Source organism: Eurytemora carolleeae, unplaced genomic scaffold (assembly GCF_000591075.1).
Source record: "Eurytemora carolleeae unplaced genomic scaffold, Eaff_2.0 scaffold1086, whole genome shotgun sequence".
In the NCBI taxonomy this organism is placed as follows: Eukaryota; Metazoa; Arthropoda; class Copepoda; order Calanoida; family Temoridae; genus Eurytemora; species Eurytemora carolleeae.
In genome coordinates this window covers 85,967-100,498 of record NW_019396974.1, presented here as the reverse complement: position 1 = coordinate 100,498, position 14,532 = coordinate 85,967, and the positions used below count along the sequence as shown (strand labels likewise).

The 14,532-nt window shown below is 33.5% G+C and overlaps 1 protein-coding gene across 1 annotated transcript in view; it reads right to left on the bottom strand.

The window, feature by feature from the left end:
- Positions 1-441: 441 nt before the first annotated feature.
- The window catches only part of LOC111710680 (uncharacterized), a 54,900-nt gene continuing 40,809 nt past the window's right edge, over positions 442-14,532 (bottom strand). The window contains exons 33-46 of the mRNA XM_023484800.1: positions 13,243-13,549; positions 9,642-9,789; positions 8,550-9,149; positions 7,221-7,367; positions 6,898-6,963; positions 5,523-5,601; positions 5,071-5,247; positions 4,481-4,879; positions 4,067-4,219; positions 3,873-3,940; positions 3,411-3,453; positions 3,037-3,094; positions 2,771-2,829; positions 442-1,118 (exon numbers count right to left, since the gene is read on the bottom strand). Of these exons, the coding sequence (XP_023340568.1) occupies positions 978-1,118; positions 2,771-2,829; positions 3,037-3,094; positions 3,411-3,453; positions 3,873-3,940; positions 4,067-4,219; positions 4,481-4,879; positions 5,071-5,247; positions 5,523-5,601; positions 6,898-6,963; positions 7,221-7,367; positions 8,550-9,149; positions 9,642-9,789; positions 13,243-13,549 (2,445 nt within the window). The 3' untranslated portion in view covers positions 442-977. The remainder of the gene's footprint in view (positions 1,119-2,770; positions 2,830-3,036; positions 3,095-3,410; positions 3,454-3,872; positions 3,941-4,066; positions 4,220-4,480; positions 4,880-5,070; positions 5,248-5,522; positions 5,602-6,897; positions 6,964-7,220; positions 7,368-8,549; positions 9,150-9,641; positions 9,790-13,242; positions 13,550-14,532) is intronic.

Sequence of the window (14,532 nt, the reverse complement as noted above, 5' to 3'; positions counted from 1 at the left end):
CCCAATTTTTCCAGGGGGGGGGGGGGCGTATATAATGGACAAAAATAGCCCAGTCAGGACAGGGATAAAACAATAGAAAAAACTAGAAAAGAGTACAGTAAACAAATAAATTTATTATTCTAGGAGATACAAACTTATTAAAAACATGACTTTTTCGAACAATAATAAAGATAACAATGTTATTGGTTTTGGCACCGAAGTCTTAAATTTCATATGAGGAGCCCATCAGAAGGCTAATAGTAATAACTTAAGAGCTCCAAAAATGTGTAATTTTTTCTTTTCCAACCATCATTTGTTTTAGGAAGATGCTAATTTTGTCTCTTTTCTTGGAAGTTCTAAAAATTAGTGTTAAAGAACAAATCATGTTATTTCAAAGGTATACACTATTACGGCTTATAAGACTGTACTTAAATTGCATACAAATTAAAAATGTGNTTTATTGAGATTAAGCAGTGAAATTATTTTTTTTTTATATAATGTGAAAATACATTTCAAACCCCAAAAGCAAATTTATTTTCATCTTTCAAAATGTCAATATGTTATTACCAAAGCAGTATAAGCTCATATAAAAAAAAATCAGTTCGTTTTGCAAATTTCTTTTTGCGACGTTTCGTAATAAAAAGAAAGAATCACGAATATTTTCAATTTCAAAAATAAACCAATTATTCTGATTTTTTTATACTGCTTTTAATTGGAGTTACTTAATCTTTAGATAATATTGCACACATTATAATATCACCATTACCAATATTTGGTTTCAGACGAACCTCGACAAAATTTATTATACAGGGTGTTCCGGCACACCCTGGAAAAAAGCTGCACTAAGTTTAAACAAAATCTAACTACAGGGTGTCCCAGTATAGACTATTTTTCCGGCACACCCTGTAAAAAAGCTGCACTAAAATTAAACAAATCTAAATTTCAAATTGTTTTTTTTTATCTATATATCTTCCATCTATCTGCCATTTATCTGCCATCTATCTGCCCGTCCAGAAGTCCTCGACAACATCAGCCATGTTTGTATCTCCGCTAGTTTGGTGAAGCAGATCCAGTTTATCCTTTATTCGTTCATCCACCTCCTCCAGCAGGCTTAGAGGACCATGGGGCTGGTCAACACCCTGGACATAGTTCACATTTAAAGGGAGCATGACTGGCTAGAAACGGTAGTTAAGCTGAGAGTTAAGATTTATTTGAGGCATATCATACTTTTTCTTGGTGCATATTTGTTAAGCAGAGCGCAAATTCAATCTTTAAAATTCTCATACATTATTTATTTGAAGGGATAATTTTGAAAATCGGTTTTACATTAATTATTCAATAACGACGACGAAAATTGTAACAAAAATTCTATATTAAACTAATTAGATGTTCTTAGCTCAACTCCATGTCTAGCTGCAGACACTTCCTTTAAAGGGAATACAAATTAAACACTGAAAAGGGATTTCCAAAGCCTTATCTGAAGCATTGCCCTTATAAGAGGTTTGTCAGATCAAGTATGAATTAGATATCATGTTTTCATTTTGAAAAACTGAATATTTTTAATTGGTTTTTGTAATTTTGAGCATCCAAAGACATTCCCTGGAGTCATGTGAGGCCCCACAAAAATATTAGGACGGTATATAAAAAGAAGGTGAATGAAAAGTTTTCATAAAGTTAATAAAGATGCATAAAATCGACACATTAAGCTTTTTGGACTTTTCATCTTTTTTACAAAACATTTTCTTAAATTTCTTTCCAGCTTACGGTTTCTTCAAACATATATCAATGTTTTCATTTTCTTTTATGAAATATAGTTTAATTTTTTTTTCGCTTAATGACAAAATTATTAAAGAGTTGAAAGAAGACAAACATATTGCTAGGCTATATAGTTCAAGTCAAGGATGTAATGCAAGGAAAAATATTTCAGAAGAGTACGCATCTTTTGTACTGCTGTGTACTGTCTTTGGACGGTAATGTAAACACAAGACGGATATTACAGCCTGACATGGGATCCATCTTTTCACATAAAAAAATCAATGCAATATTCTGGTCATAGGAAACTATTATGTGAATTATCAAAATTAAAAAAATTTAATGCATTAAACCTCCTCGGATACTAAATGAACACTTATGCATCTGTTCTTGTTTACAAATTCCGCCCAAAGAGAACTGGTTTCAATATGTACGCAGAGTATACACGACCGCAATTATCTTTCCTTGCATTACATCCTTGGTTAAAGTTATTTTTTTAAGTTGGATTTCGCAATTTACTTGTAAAGTAATTTCATTCTCTACTCATCAAATTGGTAAAGAGAAAAAGGGCATCTGTACAGTGATAACTAGAAAACTGTGGAATAGTAAGACGACATCAAAGCAATTCTGAAGGGCATTTGATGTTTTTACAAGGCAAAAAGCTTTACTAGTAAGTTATTAAACCACTTATTAAGTAAAATGGGTCTGTTTACAATGCACAATTACTGTATCTTATGTTAAATTGAGTTTAAAAGTCGACTTACTATTCCAGAGTTTTTGATTATCACTGTATGACATACAGTGGTCGACGATTATATCAACACGATGAAGACGACTTTTGATCGCTAATGCGTTGATCAATTTTCAAATTACAAGTTTACAAGAAACGATTAAAAATTTTTTCTATATAAATGTTTCAATGTTTCTGCTGTTTTAAAGATCGGAAATTGAAAAAGAATGTCGTCTTCATTGTATTGATAAATACGACTACCACTGTACTTTATCATTTAATTAGAATACTTTTAAATATAAAACTAACCTTTCCATAGACAACATTTTGACCTGTATTCGGCGAGCTATTCCCACCATTATCTAGGCCTACGATAATAAGGAAAAATTATTTAATTTTTTTTCATATATATTTGATAGATTATCATTAATTTGTCCCCCCTCCCCTCTCCTCCTATTCTTTAAATAACTTTATGAATAAAAATTTCTTGATATAAAACAAAAGTAATAAAAAGACCTTCTTCCAAACCAACATTTTCCAAAAAAACATAAAACCTTTCAGATAAAACTACACACCAGATGTTTCCAGAATATATTGGGGAGCACTGACTGATCCAACCGCATGCGGTGCTATCTAAACATTACAATCCAAAGTTAATATCTCTCCGTTGCATCTTTTGTTTGGAAAACTGAAAGCCAAGATGATCGAAAGAAAATCACATTACCAACAAAAAGTTATTATATTTTAAAATAAAAAATCCACGAATGTTTCACAAAAAACCCTCTAAGCACAGGATTTATTGTTATTTGATCATCTCAATTCCTACCATTAAATCACATTTACATATATAGCACGTGTCAGTAAGTGCAGTGAATTTTTGAGGTAGAAATTTAACTAATTCATAATACATTTTTACTATTATTTGTGTCTACTATCTAGTGGAATTTACCTGAGGAGTTTTATTGTCACTGTAAGAAAACGAACTCGCAACACTAAACAATGTATAATATGTTTTTATCAAACTAGAATTCTAAAATTAAATTTATGAATATTTTGTACAAACATATTTTATCTTTGCCCTTTTTCGTTTTTTTCTACATTTATCAAAATTTGCAACAAAAATAATAAAGTTTTATTCTATAGCTTTTGTGCTGAAAAGATTTTCATATTAACGTTTGAAAAGTAATCCTTCATGGCAAACAGTAATTTTTTTCTTGTTTATTATTGTAAAATTAAAGTTATAATATTTTTTCTTAACAAACCATCAAAACAAAAAGCCCAAGCTAAGTACAAGTGGGGTGGGGTGGGGTGTGACGTGTACAGCTATATTTTATTATCTTAAAACTATTAACTTAACATATATATAATTATTTTTTGAAGAATTTTACGCAAAATTTAAAAAGTTGTTTACCTGAGTAAAACTGGTTTTCCTGACTCCAAATCACTGGTTTTTACAAGAACATCTTGAACATTTCCCACCTTTAAGAATAAATGAATGAATTGTTGTGAAAACAAAATATTAATTCTAGGGATATTGTGCAAAATTAGATTTTGGCAAATTAGCATTTGAATTTACAAAATTCTTTTGATATTTTAAAAGAGAACCTTGATTTCTGCAGCTGGATTATATATTGTTTCAAATGAATGAAAATCCGCTGAATTATTTTCATAATCGTCTTCCTTGATGTCACTAACGTCCATCTTGCCATCTGTGGTTTTATCAAGAACTCGGTAAACACTGTTTATCGGAGCATCAACCTAAAAAAACAAACATTTTATCGTTGTCTTTGTTGATCGATTAATAAAAGCATTAAATACAGACAAAAAGTAATTTTTCCCCAGATTTCTTATCTTTTGATGCGAATCTAATCACTCTAAACTAAGCTTTCGGTGTGTCTTGCAGTAATTAGCAGTACTTTGACCAAAGGATTAAATAGTGGGGTTCAGTGGAGAGTGTTATATCTCTTAAATGCGTGGCTTGGATAAAAAAGGACAGTGTGTGACCTTTAAAAGTATTACCATTAAACTTCTTTGAACTCCTGTTTTAGGAATGTACGGTAAATCTGCAGTTTCCGATCTAAAGTGTGTCAACTGCATTGTGCTCTCCGCTGAATTTTCCGCTATCTTGTTTTCTCCTGAATTTCCCGCCAAAATTAGTTCAGTTAATGTTCCCGCATGTTCTGGAGAACTGTCGCGGGAAAATCTTAAGTTCGGCACCAAGCCATCAAGACTATAAACTGGATTTATTTCCGAGTAGTCTCCGTCCATCTCGTCGTAGTCATAATCACCAGCATAGTCTTCAGGGTAAAAACGATCATTTAATTGATCCTGATCTGATAGGTTGGGTGTATAGGGTAGAACAGAGGTTGGGATATTTACAACAATATTTCCTCTATCTCCTACTTCAGTCTCCAGGCCCTTCAAATGCATTAATTTAGAATTTTAAAAATTACTTAATGAAATTAGTATTGTTAAATATTATTTTTATTATTATCATTAGTATCATTATTATTATCAATATCAATATTTTAATCATTATCAATATTATTATAATTATTTCATTATTATTATCATTATTTTTAGGGTATTTATTTTGATTAATTACAGACCTGAAATGAGTCCATTCTATCCATAGCAGTGTCTATTAGAGCGTCTTTCTCCGGGTTATCATAGATACTAAAGGCAAGGGTTGGAGAATTATTATCTGAAGGAAGAATAGGACGGAATCCAGATTCGGAGACAAGTCCAACATCCTGGAACACTCCGATTCCTATTCCGGAGGGATCCTAAACAAATAATTTTACTCCAATACTTCAGTTTGGGTTCACTAGACGGGCTGGTACAATCGATTAAATGTGTATGCAATTCGATTGAATTCCCATGTGGTGATCACTGTTCGACGGTTATACCCGGAAGGAATATCTAAAATGAAGGGACCTTTTCAACCAAATTTAAACGTTGGCACTGTGGATATCAATATCAAATGTTGTAGATTAGCTTGAAAACTTACACAGGTTTCAACCTCAGGTCCTTTGTTGGTTTAAGTAAAGAAAATATTTACCTTATTGTTTGCTTGATTTTCTACTGCATCCAGGGATTCTTCTACGGAGTAAATATTTGAAGGAGAATAGAGCTGATCTCTAAATACAGATTTAAAATTAGCTGGGAATTCTTCCAAGGAACTGATTGCTTACCTTGAACTTTAATTTTCTGATACTTATATCTTTGCAACCTGAGATGAAAACTTTAGAATGGTGAATATCAAGATCAATGCTTGATCTTCTGGTTTTACTAAACCAGAGATTAGGTTAATACGCAATCGATATCAGAGAAAGAAGTTTAAAATTCAACCAATCAGCGTGCCATGTTAAGAAACGAAAGGAGGCCTTCACTTCCTCATTGATTTATTCTCTTCTACAGTTGAAAAAAACTCGAACACAAATTTAATTAAAAAATTAAATTTCTCGTATATTTACATTTGATCACATATTTCCAATATGGCCGACATAAACTTGAAATCAAGAACTTGAAACTTTTATGGAGTTCGATCATTGGTAAGAATTTATGATCAAGTCTCTCATTGGTCAATATAATTTACTAACTTTCCCGCATTCGTCGTATTCCACTACATAAGTATCCTAAAGAACGGTTTAAGAAGAACTGAAAAATGTGTTTATTGGATACTCAAATTAAGTAATCACTGTCCAAATTTAATGAATTTGAGCCGTGGCTTAAATCTGCCAAAAACCGGTTTCAATTGATCTTAAATCTTGAAAAATTGAATAAATTTATAAGTGGAATCAACCATATTTGAGCCGCGGTTTAAATTTAAGCCACGTCTCCAATTCTTTAAATTAGGCCTCTGGATTAAGGATATCTCATTCAAAAGTTTTCGGCTCAGAAGTCATAAACCTTTGATAATGCCCAGCCCACATGCCCTTGAAATCAAAATGACAAGGTTTGACATATTGATGGTTAACAAAATCTGAGCTGAAAACTTTAGAATGGATAAACTTTAATCCTGACTTCTTGATCCGAATATCCACTGTGGAAACTTTTCATTTTAGTCCTTAATCCACTCTTTTTCTCTCTCCTTGGATGTCCGTTAATTGTTTTCTCCAATGAGAATATTTCTGTTCTCTCATTGGTTTCCCGCTTTTCTCTGATTGGCTGCAACAGTTTCTCAGATGATTAAATATTAATTTGAATTTTATCGTTTTTCATACACTTTTAAGATAATCTTGCAAGATTATGTTAATCTGGAGATTAAGAAAAAGAGTGGATTAAGCCTTAATCCTGATATCCACCATTCAAAAGTTCCCAGCTCTGGTTGCAACTACATTACAATTATAGGTGAGTTATCGGTTTCATTCAGAACAGACTTAATTAAAATTTAGGCTGTATTTACATTTTTTTATGAAATACTTTACCATTACCTTTCATAGATATTCCCGTTATACTGGGAGAAGGGGTTGGAGTCAAACTTATTCTTTAATCCAGGTCTAAAAATATTCTTCTTCTTGTCTTTCAAGATTTCAGCTTTAAAATATAAGTTAACATTGTTTAATATTATTGATACCATAGATTACCAACAATACAGATGGAATGCTCTCTCTCTCTGTCTTATAATTTAACGCGGCATATTCATGTAAATCCTTTGGGCCTCTGCCTCAGGGTTATCGTGAACGAAAAAACCCTAAATCTTTAAAAGACGACATATAGTGTTCTATCTGTATTTTTATTAATCTATGATTAATACCTTTTCCCATTGTTAAAACGCCTATTTCCCTTCCTACGCCTCTCTGGTCGTCCGCCCCCTTGGCTTAGCATATCTCCGCTGCTTCTATACAAAGATCCGCCTCCTCTGTAGAGGTCTCCGCCATTTGGTCGATCTGCTCCCATTATACTAAAATAAAAAAATAATTAAAATAAAAAATAGCATAACACAAATCTACACAAAGTAACTGAAATCAACACAAAATAACAACAATTGACAAAAATTAACACAACTTAACACAACTTAATTAAATACAGCTCAACAAAATACAACACACATCAACACATATTAACGCAAAATAACTGAAATCAATACAAATTAACACAAATTAAGAAAACTAAACACAAATTAACACAAATTAAATTAAATCAACACAAAATTTAACACAAAATAGCAAAGATTTATACAACTTAACTGAACTTATCTTAAAACAACACAAATTAACACAAATTAACACAATTTAACTCAAATCAACACAAATTTGTGCAAAAATTTTAGAAAAATCATACATATAATAATCAAGTATTCAAACTTAATCAAAACAACAAAATATATGGGTTTTTTTCTTGAGACTCAATTTCAAAATATTCACTGAATTTAATAATATTTATCTTTTTGTTCAAAAGTCCTAATTTGAAATTATATATTTGCCAACCTTACCTTCCCTAACCTTGTCCATTAATCCACCCCACCTCACACAACCGGCCTTTGTAGAACAAAGGAATTGAGTCTTTGCTGCAAACTCTGATTTTGATATTCCTACATCTTTGCAACCCAATGTTGTAAACCTTTGATATTTCAAACTATGAATTCTGCCAGATCAAATAATCTAAGTTTGCAATATTAAATGAGGTTACAAAGCTTTAGGGATTAGAAAATTTTAGCTAATGGCGAATTTACCCCCCCCCCCTTTTCTTCCTCCAAAATGACAAATGACCAAAACTATTGAAACATTGAAATCTAGAATCATAGATTAATTAATAAAACAACTAGAACAATCTGATAATTAAACAAACAAAAACAATAGTAAACAAAATATATTTAAAGTGATGAACAGGAGAACTTGATCCGTTAGGAAACCTAAACAAAATATATTTAAAGAAAGATACAGGATTACCCACAAGTAATGAGACTTCAGAGACGACTGTACAGAATTTATGCTGTCTGTTTACATAAATTATTAAGTCCCTGCAACTGTAATCCTTTTTCTTCTTATAAAAACAGAAGACTTGTTCCACCCTTGGGATCGTAATAATTTGAAAGTTTCAGGACGGACTCTCATCTCTTGTGGGTTACCCTATAATTAATTACCTGTGTAAGGAATGTTTAGATGTCGTCTTTTTAAAGGCTGGAAAGTTGCTGGGTGGTGGTAAAGGTGCAGGATAGTTTAAACTGGGAAGATTTGACTGTGCAGGATTTCTATATCCCATCAATCCATCATTCATGGGTCTCGAGGGGTAGCTATGAGAAGCACCATCATTTATCCTGGTCCTTAGAGGAGCTGGGGTTAAAGAGTATATAGGACTGTTTTGCTCAACTTCAAACCTTCGCAAAGAATTAGATTTGGTTCCAATATTTTCTTCAACCCTTTTCCTTTTAAACATGTCTCTGATAGGATTGAATAAAGCCTGAAAGGGATTTTTTTGAGGAGATTCTGGCTTTTTTTCATAAAGTCCTTTCTTATATTTATCCTGATTAGCCAGGCTGAACTGAGAAAACGTCTCAGGGGGCGGCAGTAAACTCGGCAAATTCGTTTCAACTTCTTCAACAATAGGAGGATATTTTGCAACAGGTCGCTGGGTATAAAACTCGTATGGAGGAGGGTCTGGTGTTCTAATGGAGGGCTGAGTAGTTCTGGAGTAGGTTTCATCCCTCTCCCTGTATCCATCCCTCCGGGGCGTATTCTCATACCTTTACATATTAATATATTATAAAGAAAGCACATTAAAATAAACTGAAGTGCTCGTATCATTGAAATATTTAATTTTAATCATTTATTGTAGAGCTATTGAGAAGAACAAAGTGTTTTGAATCACTAATCTGTAACCTTAATCAGAACTAGAGAAGCTATAAGGTCACAAAGTCGTACTAGTAATTTGAAATATTTTACCTTCTTCTACTGTTTAGTTTATCGGGAAAAAATTAAAATAGAAAAACATGCCAAAAGTCAAGATTTTCAAGGGCTTCTCTTATAAAATAGCGAGACACCTTACTTTAATAGTTGAAATGATAAGGAAGTTTTAAAAGGAATTGAGTCTTTGCCACAAACTCTAATTTTCTAATCCCTATTCTTTGCGACCCAATGCATTTTGTTAGATCAAAAAATCTAAGTTTAAAATAGCTGTAGCTCAAATAATAAAGTTAGCTTTTCGATGAGAGGACCAGAGGTCAGAGCTCTAGTACCTTGATCCTGATCCTGACTCAAGAGTAGGTTGAGCAGAAGGAGAAGGAGAGGGAGAAGATGGAGGAGAAGGATTGGATGTTCCGAATCCACTGAACCCAGGCATATTTGAAAACAGGTTCGGAAACCCGGATCCAAATCCGGATTCACCTAAACATTTTTAAAGTAATTTTAAATAACCCGTCATACATATGACCAATTCACAACAGGACCATTTAAGCCTTTATATATTCGGTTTTTAATTGAGGTTTAATTCCCAAAATTAGTTTTTTGAAAACACTATTTAAACCTTATAACGGCCAGCTCATTGAACTTCAATAGTTCGGGTGCTTCTGCTAGGGAGGTTTTAAAGCAATGTCAAATATCAAAACATTTTATATTTTTAACACCGACTGACCGGGCCTAATTCAAATCTTGTATCAAAAATAATGTTTGCATAAAAACTTTTTGTACTTTTCCTTAAAAGTTAAAACATTTTAAGTTGTCAAAAATGAGAATGCGAGGGCAAAAAATTAAGAGGGGCTTCGAACCCCCTCATAGCCTGTATAGGGTTAAGATAAACGTCTAGGGTTACTATCAGTTACCAGGTATTTCATGTTTCCCCGGTATTAGCCCCACGAAACCAGGATATTTTATATTTCCCCGGTATTAGCCCCACAAACCAGGATATTTCATGTTTCCCCAGTATTAGCCCCACAAAACCAGGATATTTTATGTTTCCCTGGAATTAGTCCCACAAAACCAGGATATTTCATGTTTCCCCAGTATTAGTCCCAAAAAAACCAGGATATTTCATGTTTCCCCGGTATTAGTCCCACAAAAACCAGGATAGTTCATATTTCCCCGGTATTAGTCCCACAAAAACCAGAATATTTCATGTTTCCCCAGTATTAGTCCCACAAAAACCAGGATATTTCATGTTTCCCCGGTATTAGCCCCACAAAACCAGGATATTTCATGTTTCCCCGGTATTAGCCCCACAAACCAGGATATTTCATGTTTCCCCGGTATTAGCCCCACAAAAACCAGGTTAGTTCATGTTTCCCCGGTATTAGTCCCACAAAAACCAGGATATTTCATGTTTTCCCCGTATTAGTCCCACAAAACCAGGATATTTCATGTTTCCCCGGTATTAGCCCCACAAAACCAGGATATTTCATGTTTCCCCGGTATTAGCCCAACAAAAACCAGGATATTTCATGTTTCCCCGGTATTAGCCCCACAAAAACCAGGATATTTCATGCTTCACCGGTATTAGCCCCACGAAACCACGATATTTCATGTTTCCCCGGTATTAGTCCCACGAAACCACGATATTTCATGTTTCCCCGGTATTAGTCCCACGAAACCACAATATTTCATGTTTCCCCGGTATTAGTCCCACAAAAAACATTTTGACTTTAATATTAAACTGATTGTTTGTGTATGGTGTAAACCAGAATAATTTTATACTTTTGCAAGAAATAGGATTTATTGCCAAGTTTACAGTTTGCAGAAAACTAAACATTTTAGATCCAAGATATTGCACAGCCTAGCACTTAAATATCTATATATGTTTAATGAAAAAAGTTTGCAAATATCATAAAAGAATATTATATTGGCGAATTTAGATTGGGCGAAAGTGTCCTAGGTGAACATCTGGGCCGGCGAAAGTGTTACTCAGCATAATAATAATTACCCTAAATCCACCGGATATTCCGGTTCCGTTTTTGCCGGAAGTTTGAAGGCAATGTTTTTCTTTTTTTCCGACGGAAAAGGGTGCCCGAAATTCCTTTTTTGCGGAATTTCCAGAATTTGACACTCTACCTAAAATTACTTTTTGATTGTGACGCTTCGAGATAAGAAATAGTTTTTGCTTTCAGTGATGGGGGGGGGGGAGGGGGGATGTTTGTTCTGTATGAAATGTTATTTTTAACAAATATCCTTAGTGATGACATTTTTAAGAATACCATTTTTAAAAGTCAATGGCCATTAATTCATATTTTCGAGTTTGTATTTTTTATTGGCGACAACTTTTTGTGATTCAATTTTTGGTCTGGTTAGATACTTTTCTGGTATTTTTAACCAGACCTTTTAAACCTTTGATTTTTCCATCAGGGGCGTACGAGGGGGGGGGGGCCGCGCCCCCCCCCCCCCCTCTACGCGTGCCCCCCCTCTTTGCAACAAATCCCAATTTTCTAATACCTAAATATCTACAACCAAATTATGTAAACCGTTGATATTTCAAACTTTGATTGTTTGATATAACAGAAGTCATAGTTTGAAATTTCTGAGGTCTACAACTTTGGGTTGTTAATATATTGGGATTTAAAAATCAGAGTTTGTGGCAAAGACTCAATTTCTTTCTGTTTATCATTTGTGTTAATGTTTACAATCTTTATTATTGTTGTTACGCAAAAACTAGTTCTCCAGCAGTCCAAAAACGTCACAGCAAAGTGTACGGAAACCCTATTGCCCCCTCCTTGTATTCAATCTCAAGAACTGACGAGGGTCAACCCAGACCGAAATATATTTTCAATAAATGTGGAACTAACATCTACTTTTTACTCTACAGAGGTTTGGTCCATCACCATCACCGAATTTTAAATTCAATTCTCCTTGCAGTACACCTATATACAGTATATCATTATACAGTATACCGATAGAGGAATTATTTAGATAGTAAATACTATTCTACCGTCTTTGGTAAATACTATTTCTTATTCATGAACAAATACCTGAAATATTCATTTTATCTGAATATTTCAGTGTAATATGATAATAAAACATGTTTGTCTACTCAAAACAGATTTGTAACATTTCGTCCTGTTTTTTATCAGTAAATAATAAAATTAACTAAATCTAAAACAACAAAACACGTTTTATAACGTTCAAGAGGATATATATATATATACTTTTAATAATAAAATTCATTGAAATTCAAATATGTAACTTAAAAACGAAACAAAGTCTGGGAAGAAATCATCATCATTAGAATACTGTTGGAGACCCCCTTTCAACTTTAACTACCCAACATTGCCGGTCTGTCCCTTAAACTACCCTACATAGCCGGTCTGTCCCTTTAACTACCCTACATAGCCGGTCTGTCCCTTTTATCTTTAACTGCCTTACACAGCCGGTCTGTCCTTTTAACTACCCTACATAGCCGGCCTGTCCCTTTTATCTTTAACTACCTTACATAGCCGGTCTGTCCCTTTTATCTTTAACTACCTTACATAGCCGGTCTGTCCCTTTTATCTTTAACTTACACAGCCGGTCTGTCCTTTTAACTACCCTACATAGCCGGCCTGTCCCTTTTATCTTTAACTACCTTACATAGCCGGTCTGTCCCTTTTATCTTTAACTACCTTACATAGCCGGTCTGTCCCTTTTATCTTTAACTACCTTACAAAGCCGGTCTGTCCCTTTAACTACCCTACATAGCCGGTCTGTCCCTTTAAGTCTTTGTCTGATAAAGTATGAATATAAATTCACATTTTTTTACTTGAAAATTTATCAGTTTTTAAATTTGGTTTCTCACCAAAAGCTCGACAACGACGACATTATCTCTTTATCAATAAGAAAAACAGAATCTAGAACACAAGAATGTATTTTTGATCTTACCGTTGTCATCAAACCTATCGAAGGCAAAGTCTGCAGGTTTAGCAGGAGGTCCAGAGTTCAAGTTGTCTGTGTATAATTCTGGTATAGGTCCAGATCTCAGGGTGGGGGAATACACAGAAGGTTTAGAGGTTGAGAAAATACCCAAGGAAGAGGTTTTGAATGGAGGAGGTTTAAAAATCAGAGGTTTTCTTGTTGGTTGAACGTAATCATCATAATCCTCATATTCATCATCATCATCATCATCATCATCATCATCATTCCAATCAAAGTTTGTGAAATTCTCATTACAGTCATCATCTAAGCCCTCCTAGAAACATACAGGGTTACCCCCAAAGTATAAGGCTTTCAAGACGACATACAGCTTTTTAATTCAGCGATCAAAGTGTAAATTAAGTTTAATGCATACTTTAAATACAGGAAACAAAATTATTTGTACAGGAAGAAACCTGTTCATATTCAGATAACAAGTGAGTAAAATAAGGAAACAAACTGGGGATAACAATTCTTTACGATTGCTATACAGGGTTACCCACATCGGATGAGACTTTAATGACAACAAAAACCTCTTTAAGTCTTTGGCTCTTGACTGAAATTAAGTCCATTCATTATAAATTAAGAATTTGGCAAAAAAAAGCTGTAAGGAACCATGAATTTAAAAAAAGCTGTGGGGAACCATGAATTTAAAAAAAGCTGTAGGGAACCTTGAATTTAAAAAAAGCTGTAGGGAACCATGAATTTAAAAAAAGCTGCAGGGAACTATGAATTTAAAAAAAGCTGTAGGGAACCATGAATTTGAAAAAAGCTGTAGGGAACCATGAATTTAAAAAAAAGCTGTAGGGAACCATGAATTTAAAAAAAGCTGTAGGGATTCATGAATTTAAAAAAAGCTGCAGTGAACCATGAATTTAAAACAAGCTGTAGGGAACCATGAATTTAAAAAAAAGCTGTAGGGAACCATGAATTTTAAAAAAGCTGCAGGGAACCATGAATTTAAAAAAAGCTGTAGGGAACCATGAATTTAAAAAAAGCTGTAGGCATTCATGAATTTGAAAAAAGCTGTAGGGAACCATGAATTTAAAAAAAGCTGTAGGGAACCATGAATTTAAAAAAAGCTGTAGGGAAAGATGAATTTGAAAAAAGCTGTAGGGAACCATGGAATTTGAAAAAAGTTGTAGGGATTCATAAATTTAAAAAAAGCTGTAGGGAAAGATGAATTTGAAAAAAGCTGTAGGGAACCATGAATTTAAAAAAAGCTGTAGGGATCCATGAATTTAAAAAAGGCTGTAGGGA